Source organism: Besnoitia besnoiti, chromosome II, assembly GCF_002563875.1.
Source record: "Besnoitia besnoiti strain Bb-Ger1 chromosome II, whole genome shotgun sequence".
In the NCBI taxonomy this organism is placed as follows: Eukaryota; Apicomplexa; class Conoidasida; order Eucoccidiorida; family Sarcocystidae; genus Besnoitia; species Besnoitia besnoiti.
Genome location: NC_042357.1, coordinates 3,255,847 through 3,279,597, shown reverse-complemented (window position 1 = coordinate 3,279,597; position 23,751 = coordinate 3,255,847). Strand labels below are relative to the sequence as shown.

General features: G+C 56.0%; 3 protein-coding genes across 3 annotated transcripts; 2 read left to right on the top strand and 1 right to left on the bottom strand.

Moving 5' to 3' along the window:
• Nucleotides 1-3,820: 3,820 nt before the first annotated feature.
• Nucleotides 3,821-11,959, top strand: BESB_038080 (AGC kinase; the record flags this gene model as incomplete). Its single annotated transcript, XM_029362394.1, has 11 exons — nucleotides 3,821-4,249; nucleotides 5,310-5,387; nucleotides 5,869-6,021; nucleotides 6,267-6,371; nucleotides 6,790-6,923; nucleotides 7,337-7,515; nucleotides 8,171-8,312; nucleotides 9,038-9,196; nucleotides 9,682-9,744; nucleotides 10,338-10,647; nucleotides 11,360-11,959. 11 exons carry the CDS (start codon nucleotides 3,821-3,823, stop codon nucleotides 11,957-11,959), a joined length of 2,352 nt encoding a protein of 783 aa, XP_029221359.1.
• Nucleotides 11,960-13,688: 1,729 nt separating this feature from the next.
• Nucleotides 13,689-17,680, bottom strand: BESB_038070 (uncharacterized protein; the record flags this gene model as incomplete). Its single annotated transcript, XM_029362393.1, has 6 exons — nucleotides 13,689-13,815; nucleotides 14,073-14,137; nucleotides 14,649-14,736; nucleotides 15,432-15,506; nucleotides 16,030-16,110; nucleotides 16,698-17,680. 6 exons carry the CDS (start codon nucleotides 17,678-17,680, stop codon nucleotides 13,689-13,691), a joined length of 1,419 nt encoding a protein of 472 aa, XP_029221358.1.
• Nucleotides 17,681-18,911: 1,231 nt separating this feature from the next.
• Nucleotides 18,912-21,588, top strand: BESB_038060 (3-oxo-5-alpha-steroid 4-dehydrogenase; the record flags this gene model as incomplete). The annotated part of the gene is made up of 4 exons (XM_029362392.1): nucleotides 18,912-19,978; nucleotides 20,213-20,507; nucleotides 20,698-20,999; nucleotides 21,408-21,588. The coding sequence occupies 4 exons, from the start codon at nucleotides 18,912-18,914 to the stop codon at nucleotides 21,586-21,588; spliced, it is 1,845 nt and encodes a 614-aa protein (XP_029221357.1).
• Nucleotides 21,589-23,751: the final 2,163 nt, after the last annotated feature.

Here is a 23,751-nt window from a genome sequence, read left to right as displayed (position 1 = left end):
GGTTCCTCGCGCAGGTGGGCACCCAGGCAGACGCTGGTCGCTGCTGCAGATTTCGTGACTCCGCATCACGGAAATTGGAATGTCTCTTCACGGCAGAGGAAGGGGTTCTTGCACCCATCTGACAGAGGCATGCGATACCGCAGTTGTTCTGGGGGACTGAGATTGAGGGGTCCGCTTGCCGCATAGCATCTGCACGGTGCGTTAGATTCACGTGAATCCAGCAACAGGAAGGGGACTCCCTGCTCAGACTGACAAGAGGTGAAACGGCAACTGGAGGACAAACATATGTGCGAATACTGGTGAAGCGCTCGATGGTAGGGCAGATCCGTTACCTCGCGGACCTGAAGCCCTGCCTAGAGTGTTGTGCGCGTGGTCGTATCTCGCTGGCGAAGACCCGCATAGTGGTATTCCTTCAGAAACCTGAACTTTATTCGCGTCAAATGAATGTTATTTGCGTCAGATGGAGTTGAAGCGTCCAGAAGATTGCTATGATCACTGTGAATTCCTGTCGCATATAAATTCCGCAAGTCACCGAGAAGGACCGCGATTTGCCGCCGTGCTCATGGAGTTGAACGCGAGTCGCGCTGTGAGAAGGCTCTGTTCTCACATGTGACTTCGTCCACAGCTACGCCGTGGATGCTTGGCGACTGTTGCTTCCAGCCCTCGGAGCGTCCTCCTGTGTCTATAAAAGTAGTGACCTCGCCGCAACCGCCTACTTAAGCGGAGTACGAGGTTTGTCGCAAGATAAAAACGCGTAGAAGGATAGCTGCTTACTAGCTTCCGCCTTTTTCCAGCCGTCTACGTACTCGGACGGGGCGGGCACACACGGTCCCGTACTAGTTTGCGGCGGGCGAGCCTGGGGGGAGGCCCTGCGGCGACGAAGAGCTGTCGCCCTTGGGGCACGCTGGGCGACTGCATGACAGCATGCTCACGTCCACTGCGGGATATGAAAATGCTCTGCTCTGGAATGGGACAGGGACGGCAGAACCATTAGGATAACTGTAGCAGTCGGATAGGACGCTGCTTCGCTTGCGGACTGTTGCCGTTTTCCTGTTAAGACCGCTATCGGCGTCGACGTTCTAGCCGACGCCCCTCAGCACTGCGAGAGACGTGGGCTATGCAGTATTGATTTGATAGTGTACGCCACGGGCTCTAGTCTCACGTGGGGCATTTTCTTGTTGGCAGAGCGTTGACACCGTCGCGCAGCAAGGATCGTAGATTTGCACGTTTCCTCGCCACGCGTCTCCAGAGAAAATCCCGCAGGTTCGCTGTCTGACACTCACTCGCCTCGTGCCGGATTCAAGCTGGCGGGAATTTCTCTCGCATCGACACTGGTTTGATGTGTCCCTACACACGGGTGTTGGTCCCGACTCTGCATGCTTTTCTTCGTTCATGTGATCGTCCTCTCCAAGGAGATAAAGGCACACATTTTTTCGGTGAGCTCGGACCCAGCTGAGCCACGCGAAGTGACAGCCCGGCGTCCAGAAAGCTCGAGTTGCACAGACTGCCTACGGTGATTGGAGCGCGTCCTCTACTTGTCTCATGTACAGCATATCCACCTCTCCTCTTTCGACGCGCTAGCCGTACGGCTGTGCGGGGTCCCCGTTCTGGAGCTCGGTTTGGTTACCAGGACGGCCGCCCAAAACTCATCGCACCTCTTGACATCCCGTTTTGAATCCACTCTCGAGCGAGCTCGTGAGGAGGCCCCTGAGTTGTCGGCTGCGCGTTGTCGCGCACGAACTCTTCTAGGCGCCCTGGCATCGATGTTTGGTGAGGGGGATTGTGTGGCAGATTGCTCTCACTATTTTCCAAAGTTCAAGAGAGCTGTAGGCTCCAGCGGGAGCGGTGGCAACATGTTTTTGACAAAGGAGAAATATGTGGCCTCAGCTTGAAGGCGGCTGTGCCCATCCTCCCCACGTCTATTCTGCATATCGCCATCACTCTATTCTTGGTATTCTCTCATTGTGCCACTGACGGTTTTGTCAACGCCATAACTGATTCAGAGTGGTTGAGCCGTAACAAGCAGTACAGCTCTCCGGGCATAAAAACCTACTGTAAAGAGTGCCAGAAAAAGTGGAGCTGCTCAGGTTACGAAAAGCACTACGTACAAACCTGCGAAGGCCTGGCAGAAAAGGTGACACCCGATCTCCTAGCTCAGTGGTGTCGGGAGAAGTGGGATCGATGCTTCTTTCTTCCGGGGTGCCGCGATGTCACATTCGCAGCCAGATAGTGGCGCTAGTCAGCTTCCGGAAGCCAGATGAGCTTCCTTTTGCATAGAACGAGGAAATGTGTCGCCTCGTGTAGTTTTAAGATTCATTTTCATACGCAAGGAAACCACGGTCTCCCATGGTGACCTTGGCGGCGCTCACAGGACGCTCTGTAAACGGGGTGCGCTGAAAACAGAGACCTGAACAACTCCATGATCAGCTTCAAGTTGTGTGCGGCCCCATATTGGAGCTTGAGCCTTTCAGCTTTGCGTTGAGAACGGTATTGGAGAAGACGTTCGTAGTGTATACAGCTAGTCTGATTCCAGAGAACATTGTGCGCGTACAGGGACGAAGGCGGAAACTCGACGAAGCAAGGACGCTAAGCTTTTGCTCAGACTACGAGGGTTGACGAAGCATGCTGCGCCTCGTACAGAGGCCAAAAATGTATGTCACTACCCCCTCAAACACCGCGGAGTTGAGAGAACAGAGTGTATCCCTTAAGGAGCATGGGATGTTCACAGCTGGTCACCCGTATGGCAGATGACGCTGCGGGAGGTAGCGCGTGAGCCCAAGCCGATGCCGTCAACTACTACGGTAAACTTATGGGATTGAAGAAACTGACCTGTTGGCTAGTCTCCAACATGTTTCACCTATCGCCTACGAAGGCCGTACCATTGCTGTTGCAGCGTACGTCAGTGGGGTCGCTTCCGTAATTATCCCATCTTTTTGAGTTAACTCCGAGGTCCTCAAAAAGATCGAAGATTGTGTCGCTGACATGCGTTTTCATGGTATCACGTGTGTGTGTTTCGTTGTCAGAGAGCTCGAAAAAACGGTTTATCTCGTTTCAAACTATGCAGAGTACCTGCATATGTAATTCCTTCGTTTTAACTGGACTTGTGGCGCATGTGTAGGCGTGGGAGAGGGATGCACAGCGAACGTGTTGACATTTTGTTGACTGTCTCGCCACTTGAAAGAGGCGGTAAACGGCGGCAGGTTCAATTCGTGTTCGCTTCTCTTCCACGTTGTAAGTTCCGGCGAAAAGCCGGAGTCACAAGACCGTCTACTGTCTAGCATCCATGCTTGATTCGTAGGTCGCCGCTGCCGTGCAACGGAAGCAACAGGACGAAGCCCACAAAACCAAATGCATTAGCCTGTAACCAAGCGAAAATGTGAATAGGACACCTTCACCTCATATGCTTCTGTGTCTGTCTACTTTGGGAAACGGCACTCTCAGCTGTGTATTCTTGTATATGTTGATCCTTCACGTTTTCTCGCTTTGTAGTTCCTTCACAGGTCAGCTGATTCATGCTCATTTATGGGGAAGGATCTTTTGCAGCTTCATTTTAGTAAGTTTAACTTATGAAGAAATGGAATACAGTCCACCAGCAGCTTCGACTCGGGCAACTGCGGGAGGTGCACCGCAGCCTGCCCATCATCAGCATGGCCACTTCTCATCGTTTATACGCAAGAAATTCTTTCGCTCCTCCAAACACTCAAGCAATATCGCTGGTGCTGCGCCTTCGGCTAATGCCGCAAACGCGGCCAACGCACGCCCCGCTTGTACGCCTGCCAGGGCCCCCACCCCAGCACTTGGCGCAATCCCACCTTCTAAAATGAGTGAAATGTCTTACCCAAAAGGACAGGGAGACATTGAACGGAGGGTGTATACGCAAGCGGCCAACCCAGTGAACGCGCACAATATGGCAACCCAGAGAATTGGGCACGACCCCGAACTGAAACAAAAACAGGTCCTCGTCGGCGAGCGTGTGAAAGGAGGAGTAAGCGGACGAGAATGCGACAATGAAACGGACAAAAGGCGAAACCACGAAACGGGCACAGGAATTGGCTGTAACGCAGGAGGGCAACAGCAAGAGAGTGGTTTCCGTATATTCAAGGAGGAAAGAGAGTTCGCGCGTAGGCCCGCGCTGGCGACACTGTCGGATGATCAAGAAGAAAAAGTGAGGGAGTTCAAGAAATCTGTCAGACATTTCAAACACCAACTCGAATGCAATTATGCTACGCAGACGCATACGCTACAGCAGGTACGCTGGTCCACGCACATGTTGACCTTTCTATACACTCGCAGGCATATGTATATCTGTATATGCATTCGTGTGCGTGCGGCGCTGTACAGTGCTGGATCAAAACCTGACGGCTATGTTTCTGTGCTTGCGTGTATACTGATGTGTGTCTGTCTTCGGTCCACATTGTTCCTCGGTTTCCTTGCACGCTTCGTTCTCCCAACTCTAGCCCCCTGAGGCGACTACAGCTATTCCCTTTCTTTCATGCATGGTTAGATTCAGCCTGCCTTCGCCATGCTTCAGGCCTGTTATCGTCGACTCGTCGCCAGGCGTGCAGCATTCACGCGCGCGATGTCCTCTGTTACGGCGCGGACCGGACCTTAACGCAGCAGCGCCGTTTTCCACGTGATTGTCATTTCTGTTGCAGATGAAACTCGCGACTGAGGACCTCCCTGAGGAGGAGCGCGACCGCACCCTGCAGCAATACATCCAAACGTATGCTGAGGCGCTGTGTGAGCACCTCAGGGTAAAGAGGACTCCGGCGGCCTTGGACCAGTATGAATTTATTCAGGCACGTCTTGTTTTGCGGTTAGAGATGCTCCAGTGCATTGCATCTATAAGTCAGTGCATCGTTTCACAAAGTCAGCGCATCGTTTCTTAACGCGAGATGCCCCTGAGTCTCGTCCATTGCCGCGCTCCGCGAAGTCGCGATGCAAGTGATCGGGCATTCGTAAACCGGTATTCACGTCTGCGGGGTATTATGGTGCGTACCGGTCTTGTCGCTTTATTTCTTGTTCTGCCTGCAATCACGTTCATGTTTGGCGTGTCGCGAGTTGGCAAACAGCCACGCTGAAACCGTAGCGCTCTATGGCATGTAGTCGGAACCAGCAGCCGTCCCTGCAAGTTGCAACAGTGCCAAACTCCTCTCCGATGTACCGCCTGGCCTTCGCAACTGATACTTTGCGGTCCCAGTTAGCCTGACCGGGTCTTTATGATTGCCGTACGCTGCCACCGCCGCTGGACTGCTCAATACAGCTAAGAGCATTTGGATTTCCGTTCGTTGTCTGCCGCGGTTGCACAGACACTGGGCCACGGCGGCTTCGGTGCCGTCTATCTTGTGAAGCGGAAGACAGACGGGCATTACTTCGCGCTCAAGCAGGTGAAGCTTCGTGCATTTCTAGCGAGACCTGGAGAGCATCCCACGCTTCAGCTGTGCATCTGCGTCATTCACCCGGATTCCCGGGCTCCCTCTGAGTGCTCGAACATACACCTGTGCATATACATACGTACGGATTTATACGTCCTGAAGAGGGTGTAGGTGTTGACATGCATTTCTGTGTTGGACGCGGCCTGACCCATCCACGTGCGTGTGAGTATCTATGTCTTGAAGCGATCATTCTCCGCCTGTCTCGGGAACTATAACGTGTGCCATCGACGCGTGCGACCGCATAGAATCGTCCCCGTGACTTGCTGATTCACGAGTCGGAACAATAGTATGGTGTTTAGCTGTATTCGGAGCTTCGCCCATGTTCAACAGTCGCATGTGCCTCGCATCGCGCCTTATTTCCCAGAGAGGGAAAGCCTTTCCACTCTTGGTAGAAAGTCGGATTCACGACTGAGTGGCTCCGCTCACTATTCAGGTGCCGAAACGGAAGGTGTTGAAGGCCTCGTCGCGGGAAAGGCAGTTCGCAGAGAGAAACTTCCTCTCTGCCTGCAAATCCCCGTCCGTCGTGCAACTGCACGTCACCTTCCAGGACGAGCTGTTCTTGTACCAAGTAGTCGAGTTTCTTCAGGTGACTGCAACAACACGGAGACAGGAACGACATACATGTTAAAGATGTATTTATGTATTTGGCCGTTGTGTGTAACACGTGCTGTGGCTTCTGTTGGACACTCAGGCTTGCGATCGCAGCTACACGGTGTCTAGTCTAAGGTGTTGTCGGTGGCATTCCAGCTAGGCCGCTGACGAGTGGTTCTCGGTGCTGTTGCTCCTAGCGTCATTTTTCGCTGCCTGTCGTCTTGCGACTCTGTGTGGCAGGGAGGAAGCATGATGCACTACATGCATGCGAAGCAAAAATTTCCTGAGGACGTGGTCAAACTATGCATCGCGGAGCTCGTGCTAGCTGTCAAGGAAGTCCACGAGGTGAGCGAGCAGGGGACACGACAGAGGGATCGCTGAATGTGTGGATTCGCATGTGTGTGATTGAGTCGGAGCAGTTGGATGTGGGCAGACGAGCAACAGCATACGTACGCAGAAAAACGACTTGTGCAACTATGGACTGGGACAGAGATGTGGAATAGGTTGCCGCGTCCTTTCCTCGCTTGCCCATGTGCGTTTACATGCGTATATGTGTGTGCTTTGCACACACTACCGTCAGTAGTGCCCCCGACTCGTAGGTATGCATTGAAGGCGGTGCACCCACTAGCACAGCCTCAAAAAAAATTTGTATAATTGAGGTAACGCACAATTCGAATGCAAAATTGTTTCTCACCCACGGCCAAGAACTAGAAGGCCTCACGACGGCCGCCGCACTGCAGTGCTTTTGCTGTCGACTCTGCAGAAAAACTACATCCACCGTGATATCAAGCCGGACAACATTGTCTTCACACGGGACGGTCATCTGAAGCTCCTTGACTTTGGCCTCGCCAAATTCGCGCCCTACGTCTTCCAGTTCGCTGCGTACGCGCGGAAACCGTGAGCGCACAGCCGAGAAGACAGTCGCAAAGAAAATGCAGGAGCAGGCACGCATATGCGCGAGGACGCAGATAAAATCCAGTTCCGCTGAGACAAAAAGCTGCCGAGACCCGGATTGGGTCGATCAGAGTAGACATATACCTGTATGTCGCGTATGTATGTATCGGGTGCATGCACTTGGGTGCCCTAGGCCTGCACTCTATTCGCGTTTGAGCTGCAGTCGCCTGAGAGACCAAGTCCCGCGTGGCGCTTGGCCCTTTCCCCTGTTGCGCGCCAGCTTGTTCGTCTGTCCGCGCTTCGGTGTGTACATCTGTCTGCGCGTGTCTCTAGTCCCCCGCGTGTTTTTCCCCTCAAGCGGTGGGGCGCCCGTCTCGGACGTCGTACTTCCAGGCGTCCCTGAGTTTGCGTTGCAGAGACTCAGCTCTGTGCGGCACCTCAAATGAAGAAGGGGAGACACCGGCGCCGGCTGCGACAATGAGCACGGCGGGCAGCCCTCTGCGGCTGGTGCCGACTTACGGCAGCAGCAACCAGGTCTCGCCCGACAGACTCGCGCAAGCCAAACATCTGCCGCACGCGTCCGTCTCTCCTAATGGTAAGAAAACGAAGCGGCGCCTGCCTCTCCACTCAAGAGTCGAGAAATACTGGACGCAGTTTACTAACCAGACGCCCCTGCCGTTAAACTCAGCTCAAAGAAGGGGACTCCCGGTGGCTGAGTCGACAATCGCACCCTGCATGACGCATACAACTATCAACCTATATATATATATATGTATATCCATCAATCTATCTCTAGATATCTCGATGAGTATGTCTAGCTAGCAGACTAGCTGTCTTACTATCTATTTGTGTAGGTCTATTTTTCTATCTATGGGCCTATCTACTTATCTGTAGATATAGCTATCTGTATGTCGATCTGTATATCTATGTATCTCCCTCCCTCTCTCTATATATAAATGTATATATAATTTGAACGATCTCTATGCACATGTATCTCCATGGATGCAACGCATATGCAGTTCCTGTAGGTGCCGCCGCGTGTGTTCTTCCAAACGCACTGGGTGGCGAGCGTGGACTCGGATGAAGTGTGGCTGTTCGGTATAAGCGCCACGTGGAGTCAAACTCTAGTCATTATGAGCCCTTTGCCTTGCGCGTGTGAATTCGATTCGACCGGCTCACTCCGCATGCGCTTGAGTATCTGAGTGTGGAGGGGCTCTGTTGGGTTGTTTCGTTTTCATTCCTTCGCGCAGCGTTCGAAGAGGGCTGCTGCAGGTGTCTTCACATGCAAGACGAGGAGGAAATCTCTGGCGACGGCCAGCTGAACCGCCCGTCAGACACGCTGCTCAGATCGATTTGCGGCACGCCCATGTACACTGCTCCAGAAGTCCTCAGGTACCGTCGCATGCGCTGTCGCAGCCTCGAGGCATGCCTACAGTGTTCTACGGTGCACATTCCGCTGCGGAAATGGTTACCTTTTCCGCTGCATGGTGGAAATAAGTATGGACGCAATACTGAAAACGCGTGTCCATCTGCATAGAGGCATTTATATATATATATATATACCGCGTGTGAGTATGGGTATATATATACATATATATATGCATACTACATGAACATACCTGTATATATATATATATATATATTATATATATATATATATACCGGCGGGGGGTGTATATAGATATATATACATATCTAGATATATATATATATGGAAGACTCGGCCGCAGAGCATGGAAGCTCGCGGCCAGCCGCCACGTGAGTGAATTTTGGTGCAGTTGCGCTCGTCCTGCTTTCGGGCGACTTTCCGCAAACCAGTAGCATCCGCACAACAGAGCCTGCGCGCACGTTTCCACTCCACGTCAGATCTCTTTGGCGAGTTTCGGTTCGCCTCGCCTCTCCTCACGTAACGCAAGGATGCGGTTCCAAGGCTTCTTGCGTGTCGGCGCAGAGGCAGAATGCTGATGCACAGGGCTTCCAAGGGGAGACGAAACTCCGCATCCATGCATGCATGCATGCGCGCCCAAACAGAAGTCTGCTGGTCACCCGGGTTCTCACCAGAGTGGGAAGCGCTCCCTGGGATGCTCGCTGAGCTGTGTTTGCCTGTCGCGTCGCAGAGGCGAGGGATACGACCACTCAGTCGACTGGTGGTCCGTCGGCGTCGTCATGTTCGAGATGCTCTACGGCGGCATCCCGTTCTGTCCGCCGCCCAAGTACCGCGGCGACGTCGCGACCTTCGTGAAGGTGCAGGTCACGAACCACGCGCTCGTCTGTCCGTAGGTGCTTCGAAAGCCTCGCCGCGCGCGAGTGAAACCGCACACAGTTAGCCAAACACCAGAAATGTTGATCTAGGGAGATATGTAAAGTACCTGAAAGCACTCGCATGCATCCATGAATTCGCTCATGGAACCAGTCTGGCGCGGGGCGGAGGGGGGGGTGCTTGACCTGAATCTGCGGCGCGTCGCCTTCGCAGGGGTTGCGGCATCCACCTACGAACCGCCGCGCGGCAGAAGACCGTCAGACTCTCTGTTCAGATACACGCATGCCCATCTGCAGCGATCGATAGATAGCTGACCAGTGTAGCCAGGGGGCCAATCCGCATGCGTGTCTCTTCGTAGGCACGCCCTTTCGCCGTGGAGCGCCTGTGCGACGGCCGCTTGCTGCACTGCGCAGGTAACCTGCGTCTTGAGTGCAGTTCATAGGCAGTGACGTGTCTGCGCATGCGGCCTCGCGGCGGATGTCTGCTTTTTGGTCTGTGCAGAATCCCGTACCCCTCTCCCGTCTCCAGCGTGATTTCCTCTGAATCCATCAGTCTGATGCAGAGGTAAGCGCGGGCTGAAATCCGGAACGACGCAGCCTGCACCGCTGAATGCACGCGGATTTACAAGCAGCGGCATCGCTGTCGTCACGATAGTTCATGTGCGGATTTGCATCGAGCAAGACGTGTTTGCTCTCAAGAGGCGCATGGGGAGAGACAACATCCAAGTACGGCGCACTCCGCTAGGCCGGAGGGCTGCGCCGAGAGGGTGGGACCTGTTTTTCCCTTACCAGTGACTTCAGTTTTGCATATTTTCTCACCCCGCGAGGATGCCATAGGCCGCCGAGCAAGCATGTGTCATTCCTGCCTCGCGCGCCGCTGTCACCCCCCCATACACAGAGCGAGTTGAGCATGCGTCAAACCTCCTTCTTCTTGAATACCATCCACCGGCGCCTTGCCAGATGTCGGGACACCGCGACGGTCTTCCCGTCTGACTCACTCTGTTGGGAAGCATCTACGCTCGTAGGTTCGCAGGGAGCGGCAGACTCGTCTAGGAATAGCGTATCGCCCGACAGAGCTGACGCGATCACGACGCATGCATAACTATGGAGCACGTGCTTCACACCGTCGTTTTTTCTGGCTTGTCGCTTGCTTCTCAGTCTGGTCTGCGAGCCTGAGCACCGCTTCAAGAGCGCGGCGAAGATCATGCAGCACCCTTGGTTCGACGGCATTGAGTGGGAAACGCTTCACCAACTGAAGTCGCCTCTCTGCGAAGACACGGAGCTTTACGCGCGCCGACACTTTCCGCTCATCGACGCCGCGGCCTGCGCCGACAGTCTGACAGAAGAGGATAGGAGCGCCGGCAGCGGCAAAGCGCCGAAGGCGACCGAAAGCGGCGGACAACAGCGCGGAAGAGCCGGAAAACCGGCGGACGCCGTCGAGAGGAAGATAAATGCAGCACAGGCGGAAGTAAGGGATCATAGAGTCTCTGCACAGTTTCGAAACGACTGCACGAGTGCTGCTGAATGCGAGACAGACAACGCAGCAAGTCTTGGAACTCGGGCGTTTTTGACATGCATAGACAGGCGTGAACCTAGCAATTCGTTCATTCGCGGTCAACAGAAAGGAAACGACGTCTAGCTAACGGCCTATGGGCATCTACCGGCCTTTCGCTTCCGCGGCCAAGTCGGGGCGTGAGGTGCTTCGCATCGTCGTCTTGTCCCTCTCTTGGGGGGGAGCCCGGAAGCAAACCGAATTTCTTCATTGCGATTCAGTGCCACCCTAAACCCTAAACCCTGTACAAACTCGTCCACACCGAAGGGCTCAGCACGCTCCGGGGGACACTAGAACACAACCGCAGCCCGCGTGCCTCCATAGATCTTCGTTTACGGTTAAGGGTTTCGGGCAGCACTTTTTCTACAGTCCTCCTCTGCGTGCAGGAATCCACTGACGTACTCGGGGGAAGGGACGGACTGTTGTGGGCTGCGAAACGTCTCGCGTGCGCGCGCTTTGTGCTTCTCCGTTTTCCTGGCATATTGAGCAGACACGAGGAGCTAGCGTATCCGTGTCACGGCTGTCGTCTTGCCCCCGCACGCGCGACGCGCCATAGCGCAAAAGGTGTCGACAGCAGAGATCAAATCAAACGCGCTTCGCTTCCTCGCGTTTTGTTTTATGCGCTCAGCCAGACTTATTCTTCGCGCGGTACGAGTTCAGCCGCCGTGCAGTCGAGACGCTCCCCACGTTCGCCAAGGTGCTGCAGCGAAACGCTGGAAAGCACAGCCCGTCGGGAGGCGACGAGTCCGCGGGGGAGCTCTCGCGGTCGTCAGGCGAGGAGTTGCTCGAGTCACACGAGGGGGCGAAAGGCGCCGACAGCCTGCAGGGGTTGCCGTCCCCCGCGGGGCTCGCCTTCTCCCCCGATCCGAAGCGATGCGAACTCGCCGCGCGCGAAGACAACCAGGGCCCTCAGGCCGACGGCTCCGAGGAGGGGTCGCGCGACTGCGAGGCAGGTCTCTTGGCTCTCTATCAGGGCACGAAAAATCGAGACGCGCGCGAGGACGCGACAAAGAGGGACAAGGTGCTGCAGCTCTCGTTTGACGAACTCGAAGAACGGCTCGGAGTGGCGTCCTCCTCGACCAAGAGCGAAAGAGGCGAGGACCGCGAAAAAGGCGCCGAAAGCCTCCAGTGCGTCTCTACGGCCCCCGCCGACGACGAAAGCGACGACACTAGGCAGGACGAAGAGACGCAAACCCGACACAAGGCGACTCAAGTCGCTTGCGACTAGAAATCGGCCGTGGCTTTAAACAAAAAACCAAACATGCACCACCGGGGTCGCTCCCGTGACAGCAAGCTCTCGCTACGCGTCGCCGACTGTCGCGCAAGCGTCAGGCAGACACCGAGCGCAGGGTGGATCTCTACTCCACCTGCGCTGCGGTCAGCTCACGCGGCGAGGATTCGAACCCCTTTCTGTTGCGGAGGCACATTTTAGCACGCTGTTGCGGCAGCGCGGCAGAAACCGGACCACGCGAGCCCACATGAGACACTTCCAAAGTCCTTCAACTGCACTCCGAGAGCGGGCATCCAGTCACCTGTTGTCCTTCCCTGTGGCTCGCGTGGAACCTGAGTGCCTAACTGCATGGATTCCCACGTGTCGTCGTATGTTGATACGTGTGTGCGTGTGTATGTATAGAGTGTTTGTGGGCGCCTCTGTGAGGTATCTCGCGCGCTCGCGTTGCGTGTCATGAGAGAGTGTATGGAGGTTTGTGTGAGTATCTCGAGGACGCGCGGAGACCGCTGCGGCCCTGTCCGCCGTCGCCTTGTTCTAAGAGATCGAGACGCGCCTGAGCGAAGCTAACAGATTATCTATGCGGGAAGCAGCGCGCGTTGCCGTTCACCCCGACGCGAGCGCACGCTGAATTGAGGGGGGCACTGTCCCCCCAATGCTCGATTTCCGGCTTTTACCACATGCCGCGTCCTGGCGTCCGCATGCGCCACAGCCTGGAAGTTGTGGCAAGATGGCTGTCTCTGGGCACAGACGACCCAGTGCCGCAGCCAGGCGTGCGGAGAAGCCGCAGCCTGCAGGAAAACTGGAGAAGACCGCCACATCGACTGGACGCCAGTCTACGCAGACCAAGGCAGAGCGAGCGCAGCAGTCTGTGTGTGCTGCATGCTGAAATACAAGAGCCTGTCCTGAGCGTGCGCGGCCGCCCACGGAGTAGCGCACCCCGAGTCCGCGTTTGAGAGCGAAGGTGGTGCAGCACCGTGCCTGGAGGGCTGAGACGAAACCACATTGAGGTGAAATATTTTCGAAATGCATTATATACACCTACGTGACGGACAGAAGCACGAATCAAACACGGCAGCTGACGATAAGGGAGAGGAGCCTCCGTCGAGGCGCCCGTTTGTTGGAGTCCTCTGTATGGTGCACGACATCTGCCAGGCCGTATTTGATGCATACGGCGGCGCATACTGCCGCAAAGAGAAACACCTTTTACTGTCCGCCACGGGAACGCGAGGCGTGCTGTGAGCAAGGATTACGGCAGCTCCCCCGTTTGCGTCCCTTAGCGAAACCCAAGAGCATAAAACGAGCTGTCATCGTACCTCACAACGACACGCAGGACACAGTGAGACAGTTGCAAGCCCTTCTGGACACACGCGTGCGCGAGATGAATAAGTGCGAAAACAGAGCGTCTACCTCACAACGAGGAAACTTTGTCCGAGCTGCCTCCGCATCTGCTGGCACGCCGCGGCGAGACGCAGTCTCCTCCAGCGCTCACAGCGCCGATATTCGCATATATTTATCTCATCTATTTACTTGATTTCTCTTGCCTTCCACACAGAGGCGCCAAACCGTGTGAAAAGTGAAAGACGACCTCGCCTTCTCTCGGCTGCGAAGACATGACACGCCCCCAGAGCGGCCTGCAGGCGAGCCTCAAGGGAGCTCGGCCGTGCCGTACGCAGCGCGGGTGACAAACGGACATTTTCAAATCACACGGGAGCCAGCGATCTCTCTCTCACTCGTAGACAGGACTTCCGCGACGCACTGGCGACCGACTGGCATCGCGCCTGTCGCCGTTTTTCCGATCCTTGCGCGCGCCGTAAGCGCCTCGGTCCTCCGCCCTCCACTCTCTAGGCGACGGCCTGCAACCCAAGACAAAGAGTTGGAAGCCCCAGAAAGAATGGAAACGCCACGACGTTGCAGGGCCAGGCCAAACACAGAAGCCTACAGACCCATGCACTGACTCACATCTATAGCGATATACATATGTGTATACAGAGACATATGCTTATATATATGTATATAAAAACTTGGAGGTGAACCGCTTCAGATGCGAGTGCATGGATGCACGCAGGCAGCAGTAAGTGTGCATAAACAAACGGCGAAAACGCGTCCTCACTTGTATCGCGCAAGCTCTTTCTCGAGCTCGGCTATTTCCTCCGGCCGCGGCGGCACATATACGCCCTGAAAAACAAGACATGCGCAGCAGCTTCCAGTCAAGGCGCCTGCGATCGCAGACGACCAACTTCAGCACTGCGCCAGCTTCTGCCGCCTCACGGCCCGCTACCCTATTTTCGTCTTCGTCGTCGAATCCACGCATGCAGATTCTCCAGAGCCTTCTGATGATACCGATTCAAACTGTATATACGTGCAAATTGTAGGCAGAGATACGGTCCGCACGTGACCTTATCACATGCAACTTCAGTGCCTTTTCCGCCATACCGTCCGGGATTCACGATTCTGCACACCGCGAACGACTTCGAGCCTGTTTGTCTGCGGACGCCTGACTCAGGGGCGCGCACCGATACGTCCTTCCACGGCCTTCGCTAAAAGTGGTCATCTGCCGCTAGGCACTGCGCACGTCCTTTTCGTAAAGCTGCGATTACTCAATTGGATTAATTTTTTTGAATTCTGGGTACATTTATTTTTCATTCCGGCCTCTACTCTGCGTCGCGGCACTAAGCGACACACTTACGCCCGCGAGAGAGCGCCACTGGCCTCTGCGCGTGTCCCAGACGCTCGGCGGCCGCAGGCGCTTCGGCGAGGGGCTGCGCGCGTGGAATCTGGAAACGAACACTCTCGAAATGCAGCACGATCAGACTCAGGCAGGGGGTGGGCGCTCGCCTCTTCGTCCGAGAAGATTAAAATGCGTCGAACGGCGACGCAACCGAAACGACGACGCCAAAACGTGCAAATACATATATACATATATGAGTGTATAGTCAGATGCAGGGATGTGCGTACAACAAAGCGTGGTTGGTGATTCGTCGGCTGTCCTGGCGCCAATACTGTTTGGATCCTGAACGTCGAGACGCGCCCACTCCGGCGCTTCATCAGCCTGATGCATGCGTAGTCTCTACCCGAGGTAGAAGGGCTAGAGAAGACGAGCATTCGCTTGTCGCGGTGGCGCGGCTGCTCATGCATGTAGAAGCAAGCGAGACGTGAGGAAACAGAGAGCAAGAAATGAGCAAGAGAAATCTCGGGGTGTCCATACTCCAGAACAGACCATCAACTCGATGAACCCCTGTTAGATTATCTCATCTCATATGCCTCGTAAGCATCGCCGCTACCTATCGCTCTATCCTTCAAACGCTCTAAGTTTTTATCTACCTGTCTATCTCCGGCTGTGCAGCAATGCATCAACTAATATGTATCTGCCTTATCCAAGTCTTTCATTCTCGGAGAGGTGTTTACATAAATATATATATATATATATATATATATATATACGCGATACGCAGACAGTAAGGGAGCTCACCGGTCGTGGCACCAGAGGTCAAGTTCGCCTCGCGTGCCCTCAGCGACTCGACGGCTACTACAAGACTCTTGGCGTCTGCATCAACTCAAACCCAGCGGAGGAAAAGACGCGCATGTGCGACGAAGGAAAGCGAATCAAATCCCAGACGCTAGGCCGCCGATGAACCCGACAAAGCGACGCCGGGGATCCTGTTCGTATTCGCGGAAATTCGCGTAAAAAACAGGCTACAGAAAAAGAGATTACAGGTAGAGAAAGGGAGACGCGTGAGAGTAGGGAGCACACCAGGCGAAACTGGAGACGACGACGCCAGTGCGCGCGCCCTGAGAAGCAGAGATAAAGCGACTCCAGCCGGAAGTGAAGAGACGTCGACAGACGACAGACGAGATGGAGAGACGCAGGCCTCTCGAGACTCGAAAGGGTCACGGCGAGCTCACGGCAGCCGCCGTCAGAGTGCGGGAGATGAAGCGTACGAAAAGGAAAAACGCGCGGACGGCAGCGAGTGAGAAGGCGCAGCTCGTTTGCAAACTTTACCAACACGCGTGAAACGCGAGAGCGAGAAGTAAAAATCAATCCCGATGAGAGCCCGTAGATGCGGTACCTTCTCAGCTCGCGGTAGCTCTCTCGGTCGTAGGCGGCGAAGAGTGGGTTACGGGGGGCCCGAGGGGGGAGGTCGCCAGGACTGAACAGGCGAAAGATGATACGAAAGCAGAGACACTGCATCTTGAAGGCCATCAAACACTCCCATATATATGTACGTATATAGTTATATATATTTATTTATATACATATTTATATATACTAATATATAGAATATGAATCGCACAGGGGATCACGGACCACGCCCGTGATGCCGGGCGGCATACTGCGCGATGAGAGCGACTGGAAGCCAGAGACCTGAAAGCGGGAGCACGCGGGCCCTTTAGTCAAGAAAAGCCGGCAACGTGCGGACTCTGTGCCTGATTATAAAGCATTTACAACAGACGAAGGGAGTCAGCGTGGAGCCTCCGAGCGCCAGACGTTCGGTCTGCGTTGAGGCGCAAGGAGCTCATCCCTTCACGATGCGACGCAGATTTCGACTGTGAGAGCGAACTCGGAAGCGTCTTCACCGATGCGAAGTGAGAGGAAACAAGAACGACTTGAACAGCGTCCCCCCCCCTCTCCCCCCGACGCTGGGACGAAGCAAGCGCCCCAGCGCGAAGGAGGTCAAGTAGAGAGCAGTGCTTCGTCTTTTCCATCATTCGCGTCTCGCCCTCTCTTTCGTCTTACCACTCGCGACCTCGCGATTCCTTTTCTTCTGAAGAGCGTCCATCGCACGACCTGTCGTGGGGTCCACGCTCTTCGCTGCGGCCTCCGCAGCCGCTCGGTGGAGACCTTCTTTTGGATTTCTCCGCAGAACGGCTCTCGACAAAGTGCTTCCTCCAGAGCTGCTGGCTCTCTCGCGCAAGAAACGGCGATCGCTGCTTCGCGTGTGTGTGCCCGTCTTCTTTCTTCCTGTGTTTCTTCCTTTCCTTTCGCTTCTTCTTTGCAGTTCGCGGATCCTCGGCGCTGTCGCTTTCCACTGTATAGACACTGCCCACTGCCGAAGAGAGGGACAACGGCGATCGCGAGCGTCTGCTCCGCTGCGGCGGGGATCTTAGTTGAGAAGGAGATTCGCCCTTCTGCCGTCGCGTAAAGGGCGAACGCCTCTCACGCGGTTTCGTCCTCTCATTTTCACGTTCCTCGTCTCTGCTTCCTCTGCAGTCGCCTTCGTCGGAGTCTCTTCTTCGACCGTTCTCTCGCGCCCTCGCCTCGCGACTGAAGCTTCGATCGGCGCTGCGTCGCCTCCCCTCCGCTCCATCTGCGTCGCGCATGCGCTTTCGCCTGCTTGTCTGCGCTGCGTCGACGGCGTTTGCACCTGTCTCTATCGCACTGCGCCCTCGCGCCCGGGCATGTCGCTCCTTCAGAAGGTCTGCCTCGTCGCCGTCGCTTTCGGCGTCTCGCCTGCGTCCGCTGCAGCCGGAAGGCCTCACCCGGGGTCGGCTGTGCCCGCTGTCTGAGGACACGGAGCGCGAAGAAAATGCAGAGGAAGAAGAAAAAACGGAGGGGCGCCTGCGGGCCCGCGAAGGCAGATGTGTGTGGAGGAAACGGAGATACAAGGGCTGCTGCGGCTCCCCAGACGAGGCAGCGAGGGAAGACGAAGAAGAAGATGAGGCTCGCCTGCTCGGACTCTGGCGAGGAGTGGGGTCGTCGTCTGCCTCAGAAGATTCCATTCTGCGTCAGTTAAGTATTCACATACATATGTACACATATGTCGATATGAATAAATAGGTACAGATATATAGATGCATAGAGTTTGTAGGCGCAGCGTCGTGGCTGCCGGCGCAGATGTAGTAGTCTACTTCGTTGTCACGTCTAGGGACGACAGAGAGCCCCTTCGAACGCGTTAGAGGCAAGAGAGAGGCAGCACAGAGCCAAGGGAAAAGAAGGAGGAGCGAAGAGATAGGGCAAGGCGAGGATTCCGGATGACTTGGGCGTGCGCGAAAAGAAGACACGCGGGCTCGACTGGGCGCCGAGCAGAGAAAGCGCAAAAAGAGAAGTGTTGGCTCAAAGCAAAAACACCCGAGGCAAAGCAGCTGATCAGAGAAGACTGAGAAGAAGCGAAACAAGCAACGATTCATCTCCTGTGTGACAAAGTGCAACGAAAGGTCGTCAAAGTGGCGTGAATGCGGTCGATACTGTGCGCATGCATGGGAGACTAGTGTGCACATGCAGAGTAGACACGGGCGACATCTTTGAGGAGCCTCGCCGCGCGGGAAGTTAATTTTGCAGCCAGTCGTTTCTTTCATTTCCATTTAGCAAGAAATATAATACGGCGAAAAAACGGCGCCCTCGGGTCGGCGTCCTCGCGTCACGCCTCACTCTCGACGCTTGCTCGGCATGCGCAGGCGTCGGCTGCGCCGCTCTCGTGGAGTCTCTGGACTTCTCGCTCGGTTTCTTTTTCCTACACCTTTTTCTCTTCTGTCTCTGGCTGTTGTGTGAGTTGTGGAGAGATCAAATCTTTATTTTCGTCGCTTTGACTTTGTGTGAGGGCTGTCCGTTTCTCGCGGCGTACGTATACCTCAGCTGCCCAGAAAGAGGGGCCGCCGCGAAAGTGATACCTGCCACTACGTCGAGTGCTGAGGTGTTCTCATCAAAGAGTCCACAGTCACAAGACGAACCTAGATCGCGAGCGAAGCGCCCAGCGCACATACATCGAGGGAAATATGACTGTCGGGATCTGCTTTTTGGGACCACTGGCGAGCGTAGACGCCGAGTCTTTGGAGCGAGGGCAACGCCCCTTTACCTTGGCATGCATTAAGAAGAGGAGGGAGCGCTCAGAATGCACTGACAGCGGAACGGAGAGCGGCTGGATTCAGGCTGCGAGGAGGAACCCGCAGCCGCTCTCTTCAGCCGTTTCCCTGACCGCTTTATGTGTGTATTTCTTCGTTCGTTCGCGCGAGCATGGCATCGCTGGATCTCTCACGTCCCCCGTTTCGCGGGAGGTCGTGGTGTTCTCCCTCACGATCTGCCGGTCGTTTTCTTTTTTCCTCCGTCTCTTTCGCGTCCCTCTCGGTTGAACTTCGGCTTCTGCTCCCACCCGGCCTCGCGTCTGCACTGGCCGCGGAAGCTCTGTCGCAGCCGGTCGCCGCGCCCTTTGCCGCGGAAGCCTCGTGCGGCGTCGCGCCGTCGCCTTCCCTCCTCCAGTTGGAATCTCTCGTGTCGCTTCTCTCGCTCCTCTTGACTGTCTTTTACCTCCTTGGGACGGTCGGCGCCGCGCTCTCGCTCCTTCTGCCGCACTCGCTCGGCGCGCTAGCCGCCCACGGCAAGACTCGCGTCGCCCCGTGTGTGTCCGCAGAGAAAAAGAACAAGGCCTCAGATCGAGCGCGCGAGGATGCTTTGGCGGTGAATCGTTCCTCTCCAGGTCTCGTCGCGCAGGGGAACGTGAGGCTCAGGGAGAGAGGCGAAACGCGCACTCCCCCTGAAGGCCTCGTCGGTCCGCGCGGCGCCGCTCAGTCCCTAGGAAGCGAAAGGGAAGCGGACTCCGCAGCGGGCGAGGACAAGGATGAAGCACGGAATGGGCGACAGGCAAGCTGCGTGGTGTCGGCTGCGTTAGCGACGCCGCGCCGCGCGGCGGCGCTGCTGCACGTGCCGGTGAGCAAGAGACTGTTTTTTCACTTTTACCTTCTGGGCTGTGTGCTGTCCGCCGTCTTCCTCATTTCGCTCGCGTGGCTGACCCTTCCCGATCCGGCTTCGCAGAAGGTTTTTTTCGACGCATGCTCACACAGGCCTGGCGGGCTTCCCGCCTCTCCTGCACCCCTCGCGGACGCCGCCTCAGTCATGAGCGACGACGGCGGGAGGAATGCCGAATGCGCAGCACGAGAAGCAGCCTCGGAGTCGCAGCGGGGATTCCTCCCTCTGGCGCTTTTCTTTGTTCACTGCGGGCGCCGCCTCGCAGAGCAGCGCTTCGTTGTCCGCCCCAGTGCCACCGCCTCCAAGATGACGGTTGCGGCCTATCTCCTGGGCATTGGGTAAGCGCCGTAAACTCCCCAACCTCCCCCCCTTTTGACAAGAGAGAGACACACAGTGCCGGTCTCCCCGCTGATGAGGCGAGAGTCACATCCGTTTGCCTCTTCCTCGCCTGCGGCGCGCCGGCTGCAGCAGGCGGGTCTATCAGGGGGAGAGATGAAACTCCCACCTTCCTCCCCTCCTGGGGAGGCGACAGGTGCCGCTGATCTCTTTTCTTTGCTTTGGTGTGTCTGCAGGTTTTACATTTTAACGCCGCTCTCTCTGTTCCTGGGCGGCGCCGCCTCCCTGCGCCCGCCTTCGCCTCGCGCCTCCTCGACGCTGGGGGAGGCCTCCGCGTCGCCTGCGTGTCACCCAGCGGCTGCGGCCCTGTTGGAGGCGTCGGGTGCGACTGGCGAGGCCTCCATGTCGCCGGTCGGAGCCTTGATTCGTTTGATTCAAGTGGTGCTTGACGCCCTCGCCGCGCACGTCCTCTCCTCCCCTGCGCATGTCTCTGCCGCGCTCGCGGCCTTTTGCCTCATCAGCTTGCTTCAGGTGAGGTTGCAAGTCTTCGCTCTGTCTCCCGACCTGCCCGCCTGTCTCGCAGGCTGTCGCCTCGCCAGTGTTTTCTGCATTATCGGAGTACGTTGTTGTATTCGGTCTGTAGTCTTCTTTTACACCAAAATAAAAGACTCCCCTGGTATTTCGAGTCGTTGTTTGCGGTTGCTGTCGCGTGCGCCTGCAGCTGCACAGTCACTGGGTTCTCGCGCAGCTCCGCGCGCCGGCTGCCGCGTCTCCCCGCGGCGACGAGGCGACCCCCTCACGGCGCCAGGCCCAGAATTGGGAGGGCGGGGGACGACTGTTGCAGCCGCCCGCCAGCGAAGGTGCCCATGGTCGAGAAGAAGAGGAGAATGCGAAAATCACGGATGCGTCTGGCGCGTACGGCCTGCCGCAGGCAGGGATCTTCACGCTCGTCGCCTGTCCGCACTACCTCGCAGAAATGCTGCTGTATCTCTTCTTCTTTTTTCTTCTTCCTCGCCCCGCCACGTGAGTACGCACGCTAATGCCAGACGCCGCCGCGCAGCCCGTCGCAGTCGTTCAGTCCAATCTTGATGCGGTTTTAAAATCCAGGAACTAAACCCTGAGCCTAAAGCCCCGACTCGTTTGAATCGAGCTGGAGAGGACTATCGCCCGTCGCGGAGGCAGATCGCGGGCCTTCGCTTGAGGTCTCGGTCGCCCCCAGAGAGCCGAATAGGCCAGCAGCGGCTTCAAAGGGGAATCGCGCTTTCCAGAAAGATGTGTCTTGCCGGGGTTGCGGCGATACGACTCCGGGTGCGTCGTCTGGGCGCGCTGGAAGCCAGGCGGCACCCTCAGCCTTCGCGCAAACTCCCGCAGCTTCAAAAAGAGAGAGCGCATAGAAGGGAAATGACGCGTGCGCTGCGGACTGCGTGTCAGGTTTGCCTGCTTCGTCTTCGTGGCAGCGACGATGTTTGTGAACGGTAGGCTCGCGGTCTCCGACCGGGCTGTCATTCTTTTCGTTTGCGCGGAGTCTCTTTACGTTTCTGAAACCCTCCACCCCACGCACGAGGTGGTGTTCGTGTCTTCGGGGATTCGAGGCGGCCGCGCGGCAGCCTGAGTCACTTTTTCAGAAGTCTGGCTGAGCCTCGACATCTACAGCGCAGCCTCGCTCAAGACCGATTGCAGCTGATTCTTCCCTCCTGTAGAATTGTGTGTAGTGTGCCCAGTATTTGATGCGCGATTACTCTAAAATAGCGAAAGTGTGCCGCCAATCTGTGCGACGGGTCGTCTCTGCAGCGTCTAACGCCCAGGCGTGGTACCGCCGCGCCTTCGGCAGCGTCTACCCTCAGTGAGTCTCTCGTTCTCTCCGGGGAAGAGAGGGGCCGAGGGGGGGACTCGCGCTGACTCGGTGCCCCTGCGAGACTTGGACAGTCTCTAAGATCTTGGCGTGGGGTGCAGCTGTCGAGGCGGTGTGTCGCCTTACGGCTCCGTCCTTGGCGTTGTACTTTCTCAGTGCGTGTGTGCGCGTGCGTCTGTCTGTACGGATAGCGGTATAAGCAGCGAAGGCCGCCGCGGACGACTCATTAGTCGGTCTGCGGAGGCCCGCATGAGCACACAGCCGCATGCAGCTGGTGCAACTCCGTGCCGGTAATGGAGGGTTCACCTCGCCATTCCGAACCTGGAGACGCTTTTTGCAAGTCGTACTCAGCGCCTTGCCGCTAGCGAGTCGAGTGAATCGGTTCGTGTCTCGCGTTCCTGAGGATTTCGCCGGTCGTGTGTGTGGCGTATGCAGGTCTCGCCGCGCGCTCTTTCCATTCGTGTACTGATTGTCGCCCAAAAAGGCGGAAATCGGCGAAAAAGCGGAAATCCGCGTCCTTCAGCTTCCGCGTGATCGCCGCGGGCGAGGATGTCCGGTGCGCTCGATGCATCCTCGAGAGAGTTTGAAAAAGTCGGAAGTCGAGGGGAGGCCAGGAGAAGGTTTTTCGGTGCGGTCGCGGACCGATCGCTCGCGATCGCCTCACCGCGCAGTCGGTGGCGGGAGAGACACTGGGCACGAGGAGACCGCGGCAGTCAGAAAAGAGCCTTTGACGATCGGCAGTTTTTGAGTTCGTTTGTCAGGGTGTAGCCTTTATGATAGTACAGATAATTGCGAGCTCTTCTTAGTAGGGGGGAGAGTGCTGTATCTGGAGGCGACTTGCATCACATTTGGGTGTGGGCGGATGAGCTCGTCATTTTCAACGCCGCGATGATTTTTATTTGGTTCTGCGCCTGCATGTCGCAACGATGTGGTGCCTTCTGCCAGAAGCAGAAGGGAATGTAGTTAGGAAAACGGGACTATGCGGAAGGAGGGAAGGCAAGCTGTGCCTCTTGGAATCGATACGTTTTTTTGTGTATTCGTTTTGAGAGATTTACCCCTAATGAATTCTTCGCATTTGAACGAAGATTCGTGCCAATCTACAAACGGCTCCTGGGCCTCCAAGTCTCCACACTTACAGCTAGATGCACGTTAGCTGCATGGAGAGGGACCCAGATAAGCTAAGAGAGAGAAACACAGAAATACATATATATATATATATATATATATATATATATATGCGTATACACGTATATACATACCTACATACATGCACCTGTCAAACGGACCTAAGGCAGCCAGAGCCCCGATGCTTGAGAGGTCGCCATCTCGCGCAGCGAACAAGGAGGGTCTAGGGTTTCGCAAGAAGCCAGAGTTCTTTATTGAAATAAATTTTAAATTTTTTTTAATTTGCTTCAGTGTTTTACCAGACCTTGGGGTGACAGACACGTGGAGCCACTGGCGTGCAGTCCTCACCGCAGCTTCGAAACTGCCGACGCGTCGGGCGCGGACGCATACGCAGCCACGTCAGTGCATGCGAGTCACGAGATGTCGTTCCATGGCTGAGGAAGCAAAGAGGTTGACAAAGCCAGAACAGTTCGAAACGAAGCAGTATGTTCAAAAGAGACGCGCGAGTGAGTAAAACAGAAAATCGATGCGCATGTCCGTAACTCGCCCTCTAAACTATATTTGCGTTCATGTGATCCACCTTCGCGTCTCTCTTTAAGCGACGCCAGTCTTTGCCACTTGAGCGCCGTGGACGGCTTGGCATGCCTCTGTGGCCTCTTGTCTCCCTCGTCTCGCTGCATGCAACAGCCGAAACCTCAATGTCCGCGCCGCCCATCCGCGAACCCGGGCGATCCAGTCCTGCTCGCTTCGCGGTCTGCCGCGCCTCTGAGGGCGACTGAGGCCTCTCCCGCTCCCCAG